This window comes from Nycticebus coucang, chromosome 3, assembly GCF_027406575.1.
Source record: "Nycticebus coucang isolate mNycCou1 chromosome 3, mNycCou1.pri, whole genome shotgun sequence".
Classification (NCBI taxonomy): Eukaryota; Metazoa; Chordata; class Mammalia; order Primates; family Lorisidae; genus Nycticebus; species Nycticebus coucang.
Window position 1 is genome coordinate 138,853,704 of NC_069782.1, and position 18,075 is coordinate 138,871,778.

The 18,075-nt window shown below is 42.1% G+C and overlaps 1 protein-coding gene across 2 annotated transcripts in view; it reads right to left on the reverse strand.

The window, feature by feature from the left end:
- The window catches only part of XPNPEP1 (X-prolyl aminopeptidase 1), a 56,971-nt gene extending 39,990 nt beyond the window's left edge, over positions 1 to 16,981 (reverse strand). Inside the window, exons 1-3 of one of the 2 annotated variants that reach the window (XM_053583674.1) lie at positions 16,874 to 16,981; positions 9,427 to 9,515; positions 3,488 to 3,612 (exon numbers count right to left, since the gene is read on the reverse strand). In XM_053583674.1, the coding sequence (XP_053439649.1) occupies positions 3,488 to 3,612; positions 9,427 to 9,515; positions 16,874 to 16,905 (246 nt within the window). In that variant the 5' untranslated portion in view covers positions 16,906 to 16,981. Of the gene's footprint in view, positions 1 to 3,487; positions 3,613 to 9,426; positions 9,516 to 16,779 lie in introns of both variants that reach the window. The other variant, XM_053583675.1, reaches the window with a different exon arrangement.
- Positions 16,982 to 18,075: the final 1,094 nt, after the last annotated feature.

The window sequence follows — 18,075 nt, forward strand, 5'->3', positions numbered from 1 at the left end:
CTAGTAAAGATTATATCCTAACTCTAAGCCAAAAAAAAAAAAATTGAAACAAATACAAAGGTTGCAAAGCTTCCAATACCCCCTTAACCAGGAAACTTCAACTTTTTTTTCAAAGTCTTTTTTTTTTTAACTTTATTCAAATTAATATGAGGGTACAATATTTAGGTTACATTGTTTTCACTTCCAGGGTAAAGTTTCATTTGTAGAAGAGCCCCTGGCACAAAACTTCAACTTTGAATTGAAGTAACTGGCAAGTGGAATCTTTCTATACAATGAGGACTCCCCTGGAGGAGAAGGTTCACAAATAAAGGAGCTGTAGGAATCTTTAGCTAGGGCTCTGCCACGCCCCAGCCTGTGAGAACCCTTTCAGAGGAGGGCCTCAATTTCAGAAAACAATGTCAGGGACTTACAGGACAGCCCAAACCAACAGCTACACAATGTATCCAGCTGCAGGAACCACCATCCTGCCCAAAGCCAGCACAGGGTGACTGCAATTAATCAGGCTATCACAACTGCCTAATGCTTGAAAGGCACAAAATGATCACCACCACTAATGAATCCAGCAGAGAAAAGGCCTGGGACTAACAGGAGGTGGGAAAGAGCTCATCAGAGTGTCCCAGAGGAACAGAAATTCCTTGAGGACAGGGCCAGGGACTGCCCTTTTTAAATAGGGGTGAGAGTGTACGCGCAGCTCCTCTGCTACCTAGGACTCCCACCAGACTCAGGCCTAAGCCCTGTGGGCCAGCCTACTTACTCAGCCAGTCCTTAGTCAAGATGACACTTGGGTGTCAATCTTGTTTTCCTCTTCTAGTGAACACAGACGAGTAGAAGGATTTCACTACCAAACTCAATCCTAAATAAACCCCATCAGTCCATCCTCACCTCCCTACTGTCCACTAAATCTAACATTAATGTACCCAGCCTCACAGCCTCCTCACATGCCACCACCCCCACTTTCCAGCTTGGTCTCCTCCTTTTCCTGTACTCTGCCAGGCTGAACAGCCAGTGGGCTGGTATCTGAACACACCTCGTGCTCTCTCATCTCCCCCTTCATCCACCTCTACATGTAAAATCCATCCACTATGGAACAAAGCTTGGTTCCCCTACCCCTCCTCTGAGATTACTGTGGGAATTCCAGGGACATTAAAGCCTAGAAAATGCTAAATACTTTATCCCCTCCTCTGAGGTGTGCAGTATACATCAGCACGTCAAAGGCCCTAAAAAGTCCTGCAGTTAAGAAACAGTCAAATTGATAAAGGACTTGGATAAACATTTCTCCAAAGAAAATGGCCAAAAAGCACATGAAAAGTAATGCAAATCAAATCTACTGAAGATTCATCATGATGGCCAGTATCAACAAAACAGAAAACAAGAACTGCTGGCGAGGATGTGAAACAACTGGAATCCTTGTGCCCTATTAGTGGGAATATAAAATAGTACAGTTGCTATGGAAAGCAGTTTGGAAGAGGTTCCTCAAAAAACTAAAAATAGATTTACCATATGATCCAGCAACCTCACTTCTAGGTATATATTTAAAAGAATTGAAAACGGCATCAAGTAGGGATATTTGTAAACCCATATTAATTATAGCATCATTCACAATACCCAAGAGGTGGAAGCAACTGTACGTGTCCATTGACACATATATGAATGGATGAAGAAGTGTGGTGTCTACAGACAATGTAATGTTATTCAGCCTTACAAAAGAAAGAAAACCTGTCATATGCTACAACACGGATGACCCTTGAGGACTTTAAGCTAAGCAAAAGAAGTCAGTAACAAAAACACGAATAATGCATGATTCCAGTTATATGAGTTACCTAAAGTAGTCAAACTGTTAGAAAGTAGAATGGTTGTTGCCAGAGAGAAACCAGGATGAGCTGTTTGATGGGTGTAGAGTTTTGGTTTTACAAGATGAAAAAGTTCGAGACCTGTTGCACAACGATGTGTACACATAGTTAACATGGCAATGCTGTACGTTTACAAATGGCTATGATGGTAGACTTCATCATATGTTTTTTACCACAGTAAAAAAATACAACTGCTAAGCTCACTATTTTCCTAACCAATGAATACATTTTTTGCAGAGTGTCTTACAAGATTCAGTAGGAAGGCTGTAGAACATGATTTGGGGAACCCTGTTCTAAAACATCAAAGTATCCTAAACTTCATACTGTTGCTGCAAAAATCCATTCCCTTTGTTTATTCATTCCAGCCCTTCCTTTGCTCCTGAGGCGAGGAAATCCCAGCTTTCTAGGCAGGGGTCCAACCTTGAGGCTTTCCCCAGGTTAACACAGGCCTGAAATTGTCACAACTATATAGACTAGGACCTTTGCAAGAGGGCAGAGGAAGTCAGCAATAGTGGACATCTTTGGGGATCTGTGTTAGGTTTCCAGCAATATCCTTATCTGCCACCCTCTCTGTCATGGTGGACCCCCATAACTCATGTCTGTGCCAATGATATCACATATACACACACACACAGTAACCAGGACCAAGAAGGACCAAGAAGGACCAAGCTGTTACCCAGTCAAGTTCTCACCCAAGACTCTGGATTTGGAGTTAAGGGTCTAGCTCAAGCTGGTATCTTGAAAGTAAGAGATAAAGACATAAATGTAGGAACTGCCAGGTTACACTATCCTATCCTGTTGGCTGAGAAAGAGCAGGTTTCAGGTTCAAACCCAGCCCTGGCCAAAAACTGCAAAAAAAAAACTATATATCATAAACAAAAATTTATGTTGAGATGAGACTATGGAAGAATAGCACTTTGTATATTGTTTCATCTCTCACTAAACCATAACCACAGTGAGGGAAGATGTTCAACTTTAAATTCATCTTTATAACCCTATAGTACCGCAACTATGATGTAAGCACTCAAATACTTGCTGACTCAACAACCTCAGAGTGGATCCTAAAATCCTTTTATCCTCCTATCTGTCAGACCTAGTCTCTGCCCCTCTACACCCCACTCTCCTCTACTCTGATCACAGTGTTCTCACAGGGAAAGGACACTTGCTGGGTTGCTTCCTTCAAATGCAATGGTTGGGGCAGGGCTATTCAGTATCACCCCTAAGACCTGCTGGGGACAAGAGATCCATGACGTCTTCCTGGCAACTCTTCTGGCCATACCAGAGGAATGGGGTGGTCTGGAGGGGCAGGAGGGAGGTAGGGCAGACAATTCTCATAGAGACATGATGTGGCGGAGGAGACAGGGTGGAGTATGTCGGCAACAGAAAGGTCTACGACTTCTGCCCCTTAAACCCACTAATTCTTTCATGATTTATTAAAAGCTGGCTAAATTCATTAGAAACAGGAAGCCAGGGCCAAATCCTAAGCTTTTAGTGAGACTATTAGACACAGGTCCTAGGTGAAGCCCTGGAAGATGTCCTTGGTTATGGGCTGACAGACGCTTTAGGGCTGGGGAGGAAAGACTGAAGAGAACGGAGAGGCTGGTGCATTCCATCACCCGCCCACCTGCACTCAGTACCTGGTGAGCATCTCCTGACGGGATGATATAGGCCTGGATCGGTTCGGTCACGTATTCAGAGTTCCTCATGGCTTGTCTCAACTGCCGAAGCAGCTCTGAAGTCACCTTTGGAGCCATTTTGCTGTCTGCAACAAGAGAAGAGTTTGTTCCGAAACCAGCCTGCGCCCTGCAATTCAATGACCAGTTCAAAGCGTCTTCGGCATCCTGTCCCACCCCCAGGTGCATCTTCAAACTGAATACCCCACACAGATGGAGCCCAAAGTTGTCAGAAACACTAATGTTCACAGTTCTTAAATACTTCTTCCAAACAGCTACTGCGGCAAGAAAACTTTAGCTGCTAATCTTTTCCAAATTGACTGGTTACCTCTTTCCCTTACAGGACTTTATTCAAATACAACATAGAAATATAAAAAGCATTAAAAAGAAACATTAGGAACATTAAATGTGGTCCTACTAGAAATTCTTAAACTTTTACAAATTTGTAAGTAGTGAAAATCAAAACAGCATGACCTCCTAGTGAGTACAAGAGACGCTGTTTCTATGTGACGAAGGAACAAATGACGCAAGGTGACTTCACCACTTTAGTTAGTTCTTCAAAAGGATTTTTTCTCAGTAAATAGTGATATCAGTTAATGTTCTGACAAACATCAAAAGAAGCCAACTATAGAACACTGGTTATGCACATTTTACTACTATTACAATTCAATGTAAAATGAGGAGTTTTTCTGACCTTTTTTTCTTTTTGTTTTTGTTTTGAGACAGAGCCTTACTCTGTTGCCCCAGGCCACAGTGTCACTGGAGGTCAGTCTAGCTCACAGCAACCTCAAACTCCCAGGCTCAAGTGATCCCTCTGCCTCAGCTTCCTGAGTACCTGAGACCACAGGCACCTGCCACAATGTCCAGCTAGTTTTTCTATTTTTAGTAGAGACAAGGGTCTCATTCTTGCTGAGACTGGTATTGAACTCCTGAGCTCAAGCAGTCCACCCTCCTCGTCCTCCCAGAGTTCTAGGATTAAGGTCTGAGCTACCATGCCCACCCCAATTCATTTTTAATAGACTTTTTTTATTGCTGTTTTTTGAGACAGAGTCTTACTATGTCGCCCTCGGTAGAGTGCCGTAACATCACAGCTCACAGCAACCTCAAACTCTTGGGCTCAAGCGATTCTCTTGCCTCAGCCTCCCAAGTAGCTAGGACTACAGGCACCCACCCAATGCCCAGCTATTTTTTGTTGCAGTTGTCATCATTGTTTAGCTGGCCCAGCCTGGGTTCGAACCTGTCACCCTCAGTGTATGTGGATGGCGCCGTAATCACTGTGCTACAGGCCCTGAGCCAATAGACTGTTTTTAAAGTAGTTATAGATTCATAACAAAAGTGAGCACAAAGTTCCCACAAAGCTCTGGCCCCAACACACACGCAGCCCCCTCCACTGTTAATATACCCTACCAGACAGGTACATTTATCATAACATTTAAACCTATATTAACACATCCTTATCACCTAAAGTCCATAGTATACTCTTGGCTTCCCTCTTGGTATTGTACATCCTATGTGTTTTCAGTGATGCATAATGACATATATCCACAATTACAGTATCATACGTTATATTTTCACTACCCCAAAAAACCTCTATGCGCAGCCTATTCATTTCTCCTTCTCCCTCCATCCCCTGACAGCAACTGATCTTTTTTACTATCTCTATTATAGTTTTCCCTCTCTAGAATGTCATACAGTAAGAATCATAAAATAAATAGCCTTTTCAGATTGGCTTCCTTCACTTGATAACATGAAGGAAACATGTAAAGCTCCTCCATGTCTTTTCATAGCTTGATAGCTCATTTCGTTAGCCCTGAATAATATCCCATTGTCTGGATGAACCATAGTTCATTTATCCATTCACCTAATGAAGAGCATCTTGGCTGTTTCCAAGTTCTAGTAACTATTAATAAAGCTGCAATAAATTATTAATAAAGTGCAGATTTTTGTGTGAACCTAAGTTTTCAATTCATTTGGGTAAATAACAAGAGTGTGACCACTGAATCAGATGGTAAGCGTGTTTAGTTTTTAAAAAAAAAAACTTTCGAAGTGGCTGTACCATTTTACATTTCACCACCAGCGAATGAGTGTTCCTGTTGCTCCTTATCCTTGGCAGCATTTGGTGTCATCATCAGCATTTTGGAGCTTACCAACCCATTTTTTTTTTTTTTTATTGTTGGGGATTCATTGAGGGTACAAGAAACCAGGTTACACTCATTGCATTTGTTAGGTAAAGTCCCTCTTACAATCATGTCTTGCCCCCAAAAAGACCAACCCATTTTAAAAACTTCACCAAAAACAGTCTAATACATGATGCTGTATGTAATGCAGAGTTACACCAAGGCAATCACATCACATTACCTTCAAGGATTGACACCCTGACTCTTTGTGGCTTATCCTCTGCTAGGTAAGAACCCTTTTTAGTTTTTTTTTTTTTTTATGGTTGCAGTTTGGCCGGGGCCTGGTTGGAACCCGCCACCCTCAGTATATGGGGCCAGTGCCCTACTCACTGAGCCACAGGGGCCGCCCTTTTTTTTTTTTTTTGAGACAGAGTCTCACTATGTCACCCTCCGTAGAGTGCCATGGCGTCACAACTCACAGAAAGCTCCAACTCTTGGGCTTAAGCAATTCTCTTGCCTCAGTGTGCTGGGACTACAGGCACACGCCACAATGCCTGGCTATTTTTTGGTTGTAGTTGTCGTTGTTTGGCAGGACTGGGCTGGGTTCAAACCCTCCAGCTCCGGTGTATGTGGCTGGCGCCCTAGCTGCTGAGCTACAGGCACTGAGCCCCCTGTTTGGTTCTTTGTTCTTTAACATATTCAATTGCTTCTTCCTTTTCATCACCACTAGCACCATGGGCTTCTATTCCTCAGTTGCTATGATTATCTCCAATAGATACCACTCTGAGATTTGAGACTCCTTGAAAAAGTGCTCCATTCATCATCTACAGCCAGGGCCGCTTCAACAGCAAGCTCAGGGCTCCACCTCAGGAGTTCTGGAAGGACTGAAGTTCTCAAAGGGAGAGTCACTGAAAACCATCCTACTCATGATTCAAACATATCCATGTTCTTTGCATTATTGCTGCTGCTGAATACTGCTCAGAGAGGCATTCTAACCTGTGGTGGGTTAGGGTCTTACTACTTTGCCCAGGCTAGGCCAGAACTCCTAGGCTCCAATGAACCTCCCACCTTCGCCTCCCAAGTAGCTGGGATTACAGGTTTGTACCACTACACCCAGTTATCCTTTCCTTATGTCTAAATCTACTAAACCTATAAGTTCTCAATTAACAGAGAAAAAGAGATTAAAAGAATTTGGTGCAATCTAAGTTTATACATCAATACGTCCATTGGGTTCAAAAATGAAGCCTACTGTGACCTCATAAGCTTGCCGCCATCTGGAAATTTACTCTGATATCGTTCATGAGCTTCAGAATAGATTTATCAGATTTTCAAACCACATTTCTAAGGAAGTTATTATTCTTAAAAAGAGTCAAGCAAAAAAATGAAGACTTCTTCAGGAGTGGCACTTCAACCTTGGCTGCACATTAGAACTACCTGGGGAACTTCTGATTAAATTGGTTTGGCATACAGCCGAGGCCTCTGGAATTTTAAAAAGCAAAATATGATACAATCCAATATACTGTCTTTCAAGACCATTAATTTCCTCACAGACCCTGGCTTCTATTCAGGCACATTCTCACTTAAGGCACTGACTAGGGGTCTAACAATGACTCAAGTATCAACATCGTCAGTCCCTAACTTTATCAATAAGTCAGCAGAACCAATGGCAAGCACGAAATCTCCAGTTACAAACCAAAAACCAACAAAAGCAACATGGGTCTGATCAAAGACATTCTCTGCTTCCTGGTCACCATACCTTACCTCCTCACCACCCCATTCTGACCCGCAACACCACTGCCAGCCTCATCCTCACATTCCTCCTCCCCACCTCAGAATCATCAGCAGCATCAACCTCAGTCTGCTAGCGTGGCATTTTCACACTTCCCTCCACAATGCCACCTGTCCCCACTACGCCCCCCAACTCCTCCTCCCTTTCTTTCCATCCTCACGTCCTTCACGGTGGCTGTCCTCAGGTAATGGATGAGGCAATGGGCTGCAGCAACAGAGCCAGCTACACCAAGGTAAATACGAGGAGCGATGGTAGCTGAGGAGCTACAGCCACAAGGACAACTACAGGCCTTTAATGTGAGGAAATGAGTGAGTGGCTGAAGCCGAGGAGAGGACAAAAATGGCAAAATTATCAGTCACAGCCATTGAGGTGACAGGAGCTGAAAAGGCAGCCAAGATGGAGGAAGCAAAGTCCTGGCTGATGACCCCCGTAGGGTCATGTTTATGAGGATTTTAAATAAGTGACTATATAGACAGCAGTTAGAAATAGTGCCTGGCACACATGTTATGTAAGCGCACCCTGTTACTAGAGTGAGATACACAATTAACTAACCATAAATGCAATGTGATAAACAATGTTAAGAGGTTTGTATACCACTTCTCCATAAGGCCGAGACCATGTCACCTCTGTATCCACATATCCAGCATAGCACCTAACACATACATATCCTCACTCAGAAATGGCTAGATGAATGTCATAGCATGTGTGTCGTGTATGATATTTTAAGACCCAACATAATAATAAACAGTCATGAATCTTTACTGAAAGAAGCTAGGATCTTAGAAGGTGCTATACGTAGTATTATAGCATCTGCTCTTTCCACATCCTGTCACTTTTCAGAAATGTTAGGAACAGCCAAGAGCTAGGCAGAGTGTACAGGAAAGTGGGAAGCCAAGAGCAACAAGCCTAGACCATGAAGAAACATTAGCCCATACACTGCCAGATACTTCTAAATTATGCCTTATAGAGAATGACTCATTTAAGTCTCTTGCATATGTGGGTCTGCTTTTAGAAATAAGTTCCCAAATCTTCAGCCTTTATCCAAATAAGACTTTTCACTGATTTTATAGTAAAAACACACCATACTTACCTCATCGGGTGGCCAGGCAAATTAAGCATGAAAGCAAGTGAGAAATCACCACGCACAGCATCTACTATATTATAGGAACTCAAAAAATATTTGAAGCTGGAGAGGAAACACCAGCTGGAATTCCTACACATCTTGTTATAAGAAGAAAAGAGGCTGGTTTACTCCGATTTCAATACCTTAACACATGCACAGATGCTCTTCCAGCATCAACAGTTTTAAAGGTACTGGTTTTGTTTCTCTGTTGCACAGCTGAGGGAAGGCCAGGGCTTTACATACACAAGTGGCTAATTCTCACAATAATCCTCCCTCCAAGGGAGGTTTCACTACTCCCATTTTACCCATAAAAGAATAGGGGTTAAAAGGAGTAAAGTACTTACCCAAGCCAATGGAATCATCAGGAACCAGGACTCAAGATCTAACTAATTCCCAAGTCAGACAACTAACTAATTCTGAGAAGTAAGAATGGTCCAGAAATTTTTCCCAAAAGACATTCCTAAGTGCACAATTTATAAATCACAAAATACATATATTATCAACTTTTCTCATTTCATAATCTTATGATGAAAGTGGAAAGCTAATTTCTAAAGCGAACAATAAAGGACATTAGAGATAGAGAACAAGTTTGGAAAAACTAGAATAGTGTATTTTCAGTAATAACCTGTCTCTACCACCTCCACAAGAATGGGAAATGCAAAAAAATCTATAATTCTCTTACTATCTAAAAAAGTGGTAAATATTTAGAAACAGTAACCAAGCATCCAGGAGGCAAAAAACAAAATGGTTTTTAATTTCCAGATACTCACTATCAGCCATGATCTACTTACTAATTCCTTACCCAACTGGGGTTAGGGGTGGGAAGATCTAAAAATCCTTTTGAGATGTTCTAATTTATAGGTAAAATTATTACCTGTTTCCACACCTGTGTCTCCTGAGTATGTCACCTCGTGAGGATCAATGATTCTTAAATTTCTCAGCTGAAAATCCTGGTGACTGGTCCTTAAGAAGAGAAAGAACAGGATTTGCAGACTTTGACCACAGTAACGTGGCAAGGCTATGTCAGAGAGGACATCGACTTAAGTTAGCAGTTTTCTTATGTGAGTCTAAAGAACTCTCACCCCAATGTGGCAAGGCTAAGTCAGAGAAACCATCAACTTGACTTAGCAGTTTTCTCATGAGTCAAAGGAACTCTCACCCCAATTATCAGTGGCAGAACAAATAAAAGTTTCAGACAAAACTTGCAGGTGTAAAAAAAAAAAAAAAAAAATCATCATGGCAGGTAAATCTTCTTAGTTCCAGCATCTAGTTCATGAATTCTCTTCAGCTACATCAAATCTCCTGTTTAATTTGACTAAGATTTTATTTCAAATCGCTATATTTTTCACTTGAATAAGTTTTATTTGGTTCTTTTTCACATCTGCCTGTTCTTTCTTTATGGTTTTCTATTCTTTCACTTTGGTCTCTAGTCCTTCTCTTATTGCCTTAATCATTTTAGGCCCTTATTTTATAATTTCTTTCAGAATTTCCATTAGAAAGTTCTGGGATAGTAATCCTCATGTTAGCTGGGTCTGCCGCCTCCCTCTCTTGGTGACTCCTTCCGTGTGTAATTTATAATCTTTTATTAAGAGCTTATCTGCAGCGGAGACTATTTACCTGCGAAAATGAGATGTGTCTGATTTGTACATTAATATTGTTGTTTGCTTCCAAGATTAATTTTCACATTAATTTCTTAGCTAGAAGAACTGCACACAAGTTTCCAGTTTCCATATAGGGATAGTCTATTGCCCTGGACTCCAAGCATAAGGCCTATATGTACATCTGCCTATGTTCCCAGGCTTAGGTTACCAGTGTACCATTCAGGCTTTAAATTGCCTCTAAATTTCTGGCACTTGAAATTTTTGAAAATTTCTTTCTTTCAAGTTCATTCAGTCAACAAATATTTAATGAGAATTTTCTATAATCCATGCCCTATGCTGAACAAAAAAGACAGCATTTCCTCACTGCAAGAAATTTACATGGCACAGGGCATGGGGGTGAGAAAGAAGATAGGGAAGAGGAAGCAACAGACACAAAATAAGTAAACAATATGTCAGGTAATAAGTACATGTTCTATGGGGGAAAAGTGCATGTTCCAGGGCAAGGGGAAGAGAGTGTCAGGGAGGTGAAGGGGAAGGGTTATTTCATATGGGGTAGCCAGAAAAGGCCTCTCTAATTACACATGGGATTATAGCAGAGACCTAAAAACAGGTAGGAGGCAAGCCATGTGAATGGCTAGGGCAAGAACTTTCCAGAAAAGGTTACCAAGTGCAAAGGCCATGAGTCAGGTACATGCCTGGTATATCTGAAGAAAAGCAAGAAGGCCAGTGGAGTGTGTGTGTGTGTGTGTCAAAGGATGGCGAGGTGAGGGTTAGGAGACAAGGTCAGGGAGGCAGCAGGGAGCTTACTAAGTGAAAACTTGAAAAAAAGAAAAATCCTCGGGTGCCAGAAATTTAGAGGCAATTTAAAGCTTGAACAGTACACTGGTAATTTAATTTCACCTATGAAATTAAAGGTAATTAAGTTAGAACTTAACCACATCTTTATGTGTTGTAGATGAAGAGAGGTCCACATTAGCTCAATCCATTACATGGACTGAAACACCAGACCGGACATTTTCACCAGTCACTCCAAGCCTGCTCTCATATAACTGCTCCTTTAGTTTATTTGTTTTCGTTTTTGTTTTTTTTTTTTGTAGAGACAGAGTCTCACTTTATTGCCCTTGGTAGAGTGCCGTGGTGTCACACTGCTCACAGCAACCTCCAACTCCTGGGCTTAGGAGAGTCTCTTGCCTCAGCCTCCCGAGGAGCTGGGACTACAAGCGCCCGCCACAATGCCTGGCTATTTTTTTGTTGTTGTTGTTGCAGTTTGGCAGGGGCCGGGTTTGAACCCACCACCCTTGGTATATGGGGACGGTGCCGTACCAACTGAGCCACAGGCACTGCCCTGCTACTTTAGTTTTAATGAACAGAATAAGATGTTCTAAACTGGAAAAACACATTCTTTCATTAAAAAGTCAGAAACTCTAATATCTCCCATAAATGTAAAAATCCTCAACAAAATACTAGCAAACTGAACCCAGCAACAATATAAAAAAATCTCACTTGGTGATCACATACCATCACCAAGTGAGATTTATCCCAAGAATACAAGGCTGGTTCAACATATGAACAATCAATTAATGTAATACATCATATCATAGGATAAAGAACAAAAACTATATGATCATCTCAACAGAGAAAGGAAAAAAGGATTTGACAAAATCCAGCACCGCTACATGATAAAAGTACTAAGCAAACTAGAAGAGAAATTCCTCAACTCAACAAGGGTATTACAAAATGCACAGCTAACATCATTCTTAATGTTGAAAAACTGAATGCTTTCCCTTATAACAGGAAAGTCTACTCTTGCTATTTCTATTCACATAGTACCAGAGGTTCTATCCAGGGAAATAGGATAAGAAAATGAATGAAAAGACATCCAGATTAGAAAAGTAAAAGTATCTCTATTTAAAATGGAAATTATCTTGAATACAGATAATCCTGAAGAATCCACAAAAAAAGAAAAAATAGAACTCATAAATGAGTTCATGAATATAGGACATAAAATCAACATAATTTTGTTGATTTTATTTTTATACCCTGCAATGAAAAATCCAAAAATGAAATCAAGAAAAGTTCATTTATATCAAAAATAATTAGAAATAAATAAATTTAACAAAAGAAGTACAAAATGTATTCTATGAACTAAAAAAGATTGCTGAAAATAACTAAAGAACACCTAAATAAATGAAATATATTCCGCGTTTATGGGAAGATTTAATATTGGTATGGTGGTACTTTCTCAAATTGAGAAAGAACATATTCCCTACCAAAATTCCAGCTGGCTTCTATGCAGAATTTGACACAAACATCCTAAAATTCATATGGAAATGCAAGGGCCCCAGAATAGCAAAAATAATCTTGGAAAAGGACAAAATTTTGGAAAGAACTCACCCTCCCCAATTTCAAAACTAAATACAAAACCACAGTAATCAAGATAATGTGGTATTGGCATAAAACAGGCTTATAGATCAATAAAGTAGAATTGAAGTCCAGAAATAAAGCCTTACATTTACTGTGAATTTATTTTTGAGAAGGGTGCCAAGACCATTCAAGGGGACAAGACAGTCTCTTCAAAAAATGATACTGGGATAATTGGATATCTACATAAAAAAAGTTGAACCTACCTCAAACCATATACAAATATCAACTGAAAATGGATCACACACAAATATGACAACTAAACCATAAAACTCATTTAAAAAAAAAAAAAAAACATAGCTGGGCCATGTGGTGGGTTCCGATAGTCCCAGCTATTCGGGAGGCTGAGGCAAGATAATCTCCCAAGCCCAAGAGCTAGTTATTGTGAACTGTGATGCCACAGCACTCTACCGAGGGTGACAAAGTAGGACTCTGTCTCTAAATAAATAAATAAATAAATAAATAAACAGGCATCAATTTGCCTGATCTTGGATTAGGTAATGATTTAAAATACAACTGCAAAAGCACAAACAAGAAAAGAAAAATTAGGTACAATGGACTTCATCAAAAGTAAAAACATTTATGTTTCAAAGGATAGAATCAAGAAAGTAGAATGACAATCCACAGAATGGGAGAAAATACTTGGAAATCTGGCAAGAGTCTAGTATCCAAAATATGTAAAGAACTATTATAACTTAACAATAAAAATATAACCAATTTTAAAATTGGTTAGGGGTGTGAATAGACCTTTCTCTAATAAAGTTTATGTATAAAAATGGCCAAGAAGCATAAGAAAAGATGCTCAACATCATTAGTCGGAGAAATGAAAATCAAAACCACAATTAGATACTACTTCACACCCATTAGGAAATAGAACCAGGTGGCGCCTGTGGCTCAAGGAGTAGGGCGCCGGTCCCATATGCCGGAGGTGGCGGGTTCAAACCCAGCCCCGGCCAAAAACCACAAAAAAAAAGGAAATAGAACCCATTAGGGAGGTTATAACCAAAAAAGACTGGCAATAACAAGTATGGGTAAGGACATAAAGAAATAAGACTCCTCAGACATTGCTGGGAGGAATGTAAAACAGTGTAGGGCTTTGGAAAAGTCTAGCATTCCTTAAAAGGTTAAACACAGAGTCACCATAAACTAGCAATTCCACTCCAAGGTATATAATTGAGAAAATCGAAAACATACAGTGTATCCTCATAACAACATGTACACAAATGTTTATAGATATATTGTTTTAATAGCCAAAAACTAGAAATAACCCAAGTATCTATTAATTGATGAATGGATAAATAAAAGTAGGCTATCTCTATGATGGAATACTATTTTGCAATGAAAAGGAATTATACCTGCAATATAGGTGAACCTTGAAAACATTACAATAAGGGAAAAAAACCTGATACAAAAGACCACATAGTGTATGATTCCATTTATATGAAATGTCCAGAATAAGCAGATCCATAGAGACAGAAAGAAGATTAGTGATTTTCAAGGACTGGGGTAAAATTGGAGGAAATGAGGAATAACTACTGATGAATATAGATTTCTTTGGGGGGTGATGAAACATCCTAAAATTAATGTGGTAATGGCTGTACAACTCTGTGAATATGCTAATAACTACTGAATTGTACACTCCAATAGATGAATTGTATATAAATGAATTATATTCCAATAAAGCTGTTATAAATTTTACAGAGTAAGACCTCTCTTTCTCTTGGACAGGAATACAAGTCACATACTTACTCAATTTCTCATAACTTCATATGTAAGTTTATAAGACAGTGATGAAAGTCAATTTTCTCCCTCTATATAAAGCTCACTGAACCAATGACTGATTCAGACACTTGACTAGAGAGGTGAAGGAGGTTATCCTGAGGTAGAGTTGTTATTCATTCATTTTACAGAAGAAACAAAGATAATTTACCACAGGCCATATATCTCAGTAGCTGCAAAGCCAAGACCAGAAACCAGGTCTGACAGATGAGCTGAGGCTCTCTACATGAGCATCAACACCTCCACCTTTCCACCAGGATCACAGGAACCCAGAAGCAGCTAAACACTACAGTTGCCCTCATACCCTGGTCTCTGTAGAGTCCAAGATCCATCCATCCTTCACTTGGACAGATACATTCTCAAACTCTCTGTTGAAGGAGAACTATTGTTACATATTAGAGGTAGAACAATGTACCTCAGGAACTACCTAACAATTCCCTCCTCTAGACAAAGAAACAGAAACAGAGATCAAATGACTCATTCAACACCTCAAAGCCATCTGATGACAGAGCTAAAACCAGAGTCCAGGCCTCTCAATTTCCAGCTCAGTGCCCTTCCCCTTTCCAGGACTTCTTCAGCCTATACCTTCTCAACATCATGATGAGCCACAAGGTGGGTAAAGGGAAAGAGGCCTGCAGAGCACTTCCTGTTCAATCTTCGTATGAGATGGTATGGCAGTGCTACTAAAAACTACACATTTTTCCTCCCTCTCTCTTTTTGAAAGAAATCCCACAGGGTTCTGGATACCTCACCCCCTCACTCCCAGTCCATGATGAGAATCATAAATGTCTACTGCTCAGGATAGGGAAAAATAAGGAACAAGTTGCTCAATCATGCCTAGTGGAATGAGATACTAGGAACAAGTTCTAGGGTTGGGAAGTAAGCAATGTTGTCTTTGCCTACCCAGAATCCATCCCTCCTTGTTTGGATCACAACTTTGGCTTTCCTTTCTCCATTTCAGTCCAATGGATTTGGATAGGTCTCACCCACCAGGCTCTGGGACTCAAGCCAGGTCAACCCATCCCTCTAGCCATGGCTGGTCCACAGATGGACGTATGAATCAAGTCAGCCCAGTGAGAATCAGATCTGGGACTTGAGCTCCACTAGGAAAGAGGACTTTTTTTCTGCTGTGACTGTTAACCTAGAATCGTCATTACCTCCCATAAGAAGGAAGTCTGCTTGAGAATGAAGCCAAACTGAAGAAACCAGAGCCAAGAGATACAAAAAGAGAAGCCAAGTCTGATGCCCGTGATGGTGCCCCTGAACTCAGCCACACTAGAAGCCAGCTCGGTTTCATTTTCTGAGTTAATGTGAGTTCGGTTTCCATCACCTGAACTGAAATAAGTCCTCTCTTTTATATTGGATGGTACACAAATTCTAGCATTAGGGGAGGTACCTAGAGCAATAGCCTCTTCGCTCCTAGCCCTTCAGTGGACCTTTATGTGAGGTTAAAAGACTTTAGCAGCTGATACTGAAAGACCTTTCTGCCCCTAAAAGGTTCTGATAGTCCTCAAAGTCCTTTCAGCCTAACTCATTATTATCCACTTCTCTGGCTCCATTTCCAGCAGTTAACTTACAGGCAGCTCCTTCCGCAAGGTTTACCATCCCTCACTACATCCTCCCATAGGGTAGGTCTGGTTCTCTTTGGCAAGGTCAAGTTCTGGTCCAGGTGGGTTTGAGATCTGTCTACTCAGAAGCATAAGCCCTGGTCTGTGTTCAGTAAGAAAGGCTGGCCATGCTGCCAAGCATGTTCATTAAAGGGTGGGTGACCCCTTGTGGACTGCCAGGGAGTTTGGCTTCTGGCCTTCGTGAACTCTGCACATTCCTCTCTGTCTCCTACTTGTTAGCTGCTCTGATAGGTATACGCTGGTTGTAGGGGGACAATAAACATGTTTAACTTTTCACCTCCCTGTACCCAAGAAGGGCCCAAAGCAGGCTACTGGTGGGATTTTCCTGGAGATTACACCAAAGTATTCCCTTACACAGCTTCTGAAACCATTTGGATGAGGAGGGGCCCGCGGCTGCCCATCTTTGTGGCGGTGACCGATCTGTAAAGCGAACTGCAGGTGTCAATATTGTCAAGACTATAACTTGAGTGTAAAGATTCCTGGAAAAGGACAAGGGCAGGGGCTCGCCCACCTTCCTGACTCCGGGAGGGGCTAAGAGGGGCCGACTTCCTGCAACAGCTGGGCCTTCCCGGGGCCGGGGGGCGGTGACGGCCACCGCCCCCTCCGGCCGAGCACTGCAGTTTCGCCAGCATACTAGCGCAGGGATCGGGCCGGGGGCAGCCCCTGGGTGCTCGCAGCCCCTCCGGAAGCCAACCGGATCTTGCCCGGGTACACGGCTCCCACTCCCTGATCCCGATCGGTGCCACGGCAAGCGGCGGCCCTCGTCCGACTGACTGCGGCGGGCCCGCGACTCCTCACCCGCTCACCCCTGACCTCCGGGGTGCAACTCGCGCGGCTAGGCAGCCGGGCCACGCATTGCCCCGACGCCGGCTCCCGGGCAGAGTCCCCTCACCTTACTCGCGGTGGCTTTCTGGAGGCTGCCATTCGGCGGTGACGTGCCCCGGCCCACGTCAGGGGAGCGCAGACCAGCTGATCACCGCGAGGGCAGCAGGGAGGGCGGCGCGAGAACCGGCAGGCGCGCGCGGGGCCAGCCACGCCCCCAGCCCGTGGCGCGCGTTCGCGCCGTGGCCCCGCCTATCTTTAGGCCCCGCCCTTCAGGGCTAGGGCCTCCGAGCCCCGGCGCCGGTCTTCCAGGCTGGGGGCGGGGCCGCGTTTCCAGCCTTGTGAGGGTTGCCTCTACCCCTGCAGCAAGCTGAGGGGAGGACGCCGTGCTACTGCGCGTTATCATATTCGTTCATTTTTCTCCCTACTCCCCAAAGAGAAAAAGAGAAAGGCTTTGCTGAATGAAATAGTTGCTCTGCCGTCCCAGGGATTTTCCTGCATTTAGGAGAGCTGAGGGTAGGGGGACTAATTCTGGAAGAATCTTGACGGGGTCTCCTAGGCTTTGGAGCAGGGTCTCACTTCCTGAAGCTTTAGAGATGCCCTCAACATTTTTTCCCCAGACATCTTCAAAATTCAGCTACCCACTCCACTTGGATAGCTAATAGGCCCTTTACATTTAACATGTCCAAACGGAATTCCTGGCCCAGGACACCAAAACTAAAACCCTTTCCACCCAACAGTCTTCTCTTTCTCAGTCAATGGCTACTCCATTCCTTCAGGATGATCCTCTTGGAATCATCTCTGCTTCTTCTCTTTCACATCCCACATTCAATCTGCCAGAAAATCGTAGTGGCCTTGCCTCCAAAACAGATCCCTAATCCGTCCACCTCTCACCAGAAGGCAGAGCTAACAGAGAAGAGAGAAATAGAACTTATAATATTATTTGAGCCCTGAATCTACCACTCTTTAAACCAGATGTCCCACTGGACTTCTCAGACATCAGCCAAAAAATTCCCTTCAGTCAATATGATGTGAGTTTTCGGTCACTTTCAACGAAAAGACTCCTCAATAAAGCATTTTAGTAATCATCTGTACAATTGAACTTTATGTATAAGTAGACATAATTTTATTAATATAGACAACCATGAACAAATGAAAAATTTTGATTATAAACCAATATAACATCCCATTTTGTAATAAATCTATATATATTGATAACAGACATAGTTTTTTTTTCATGGTCATCTTGTTCCTGACTTTATTTTCAAAGAA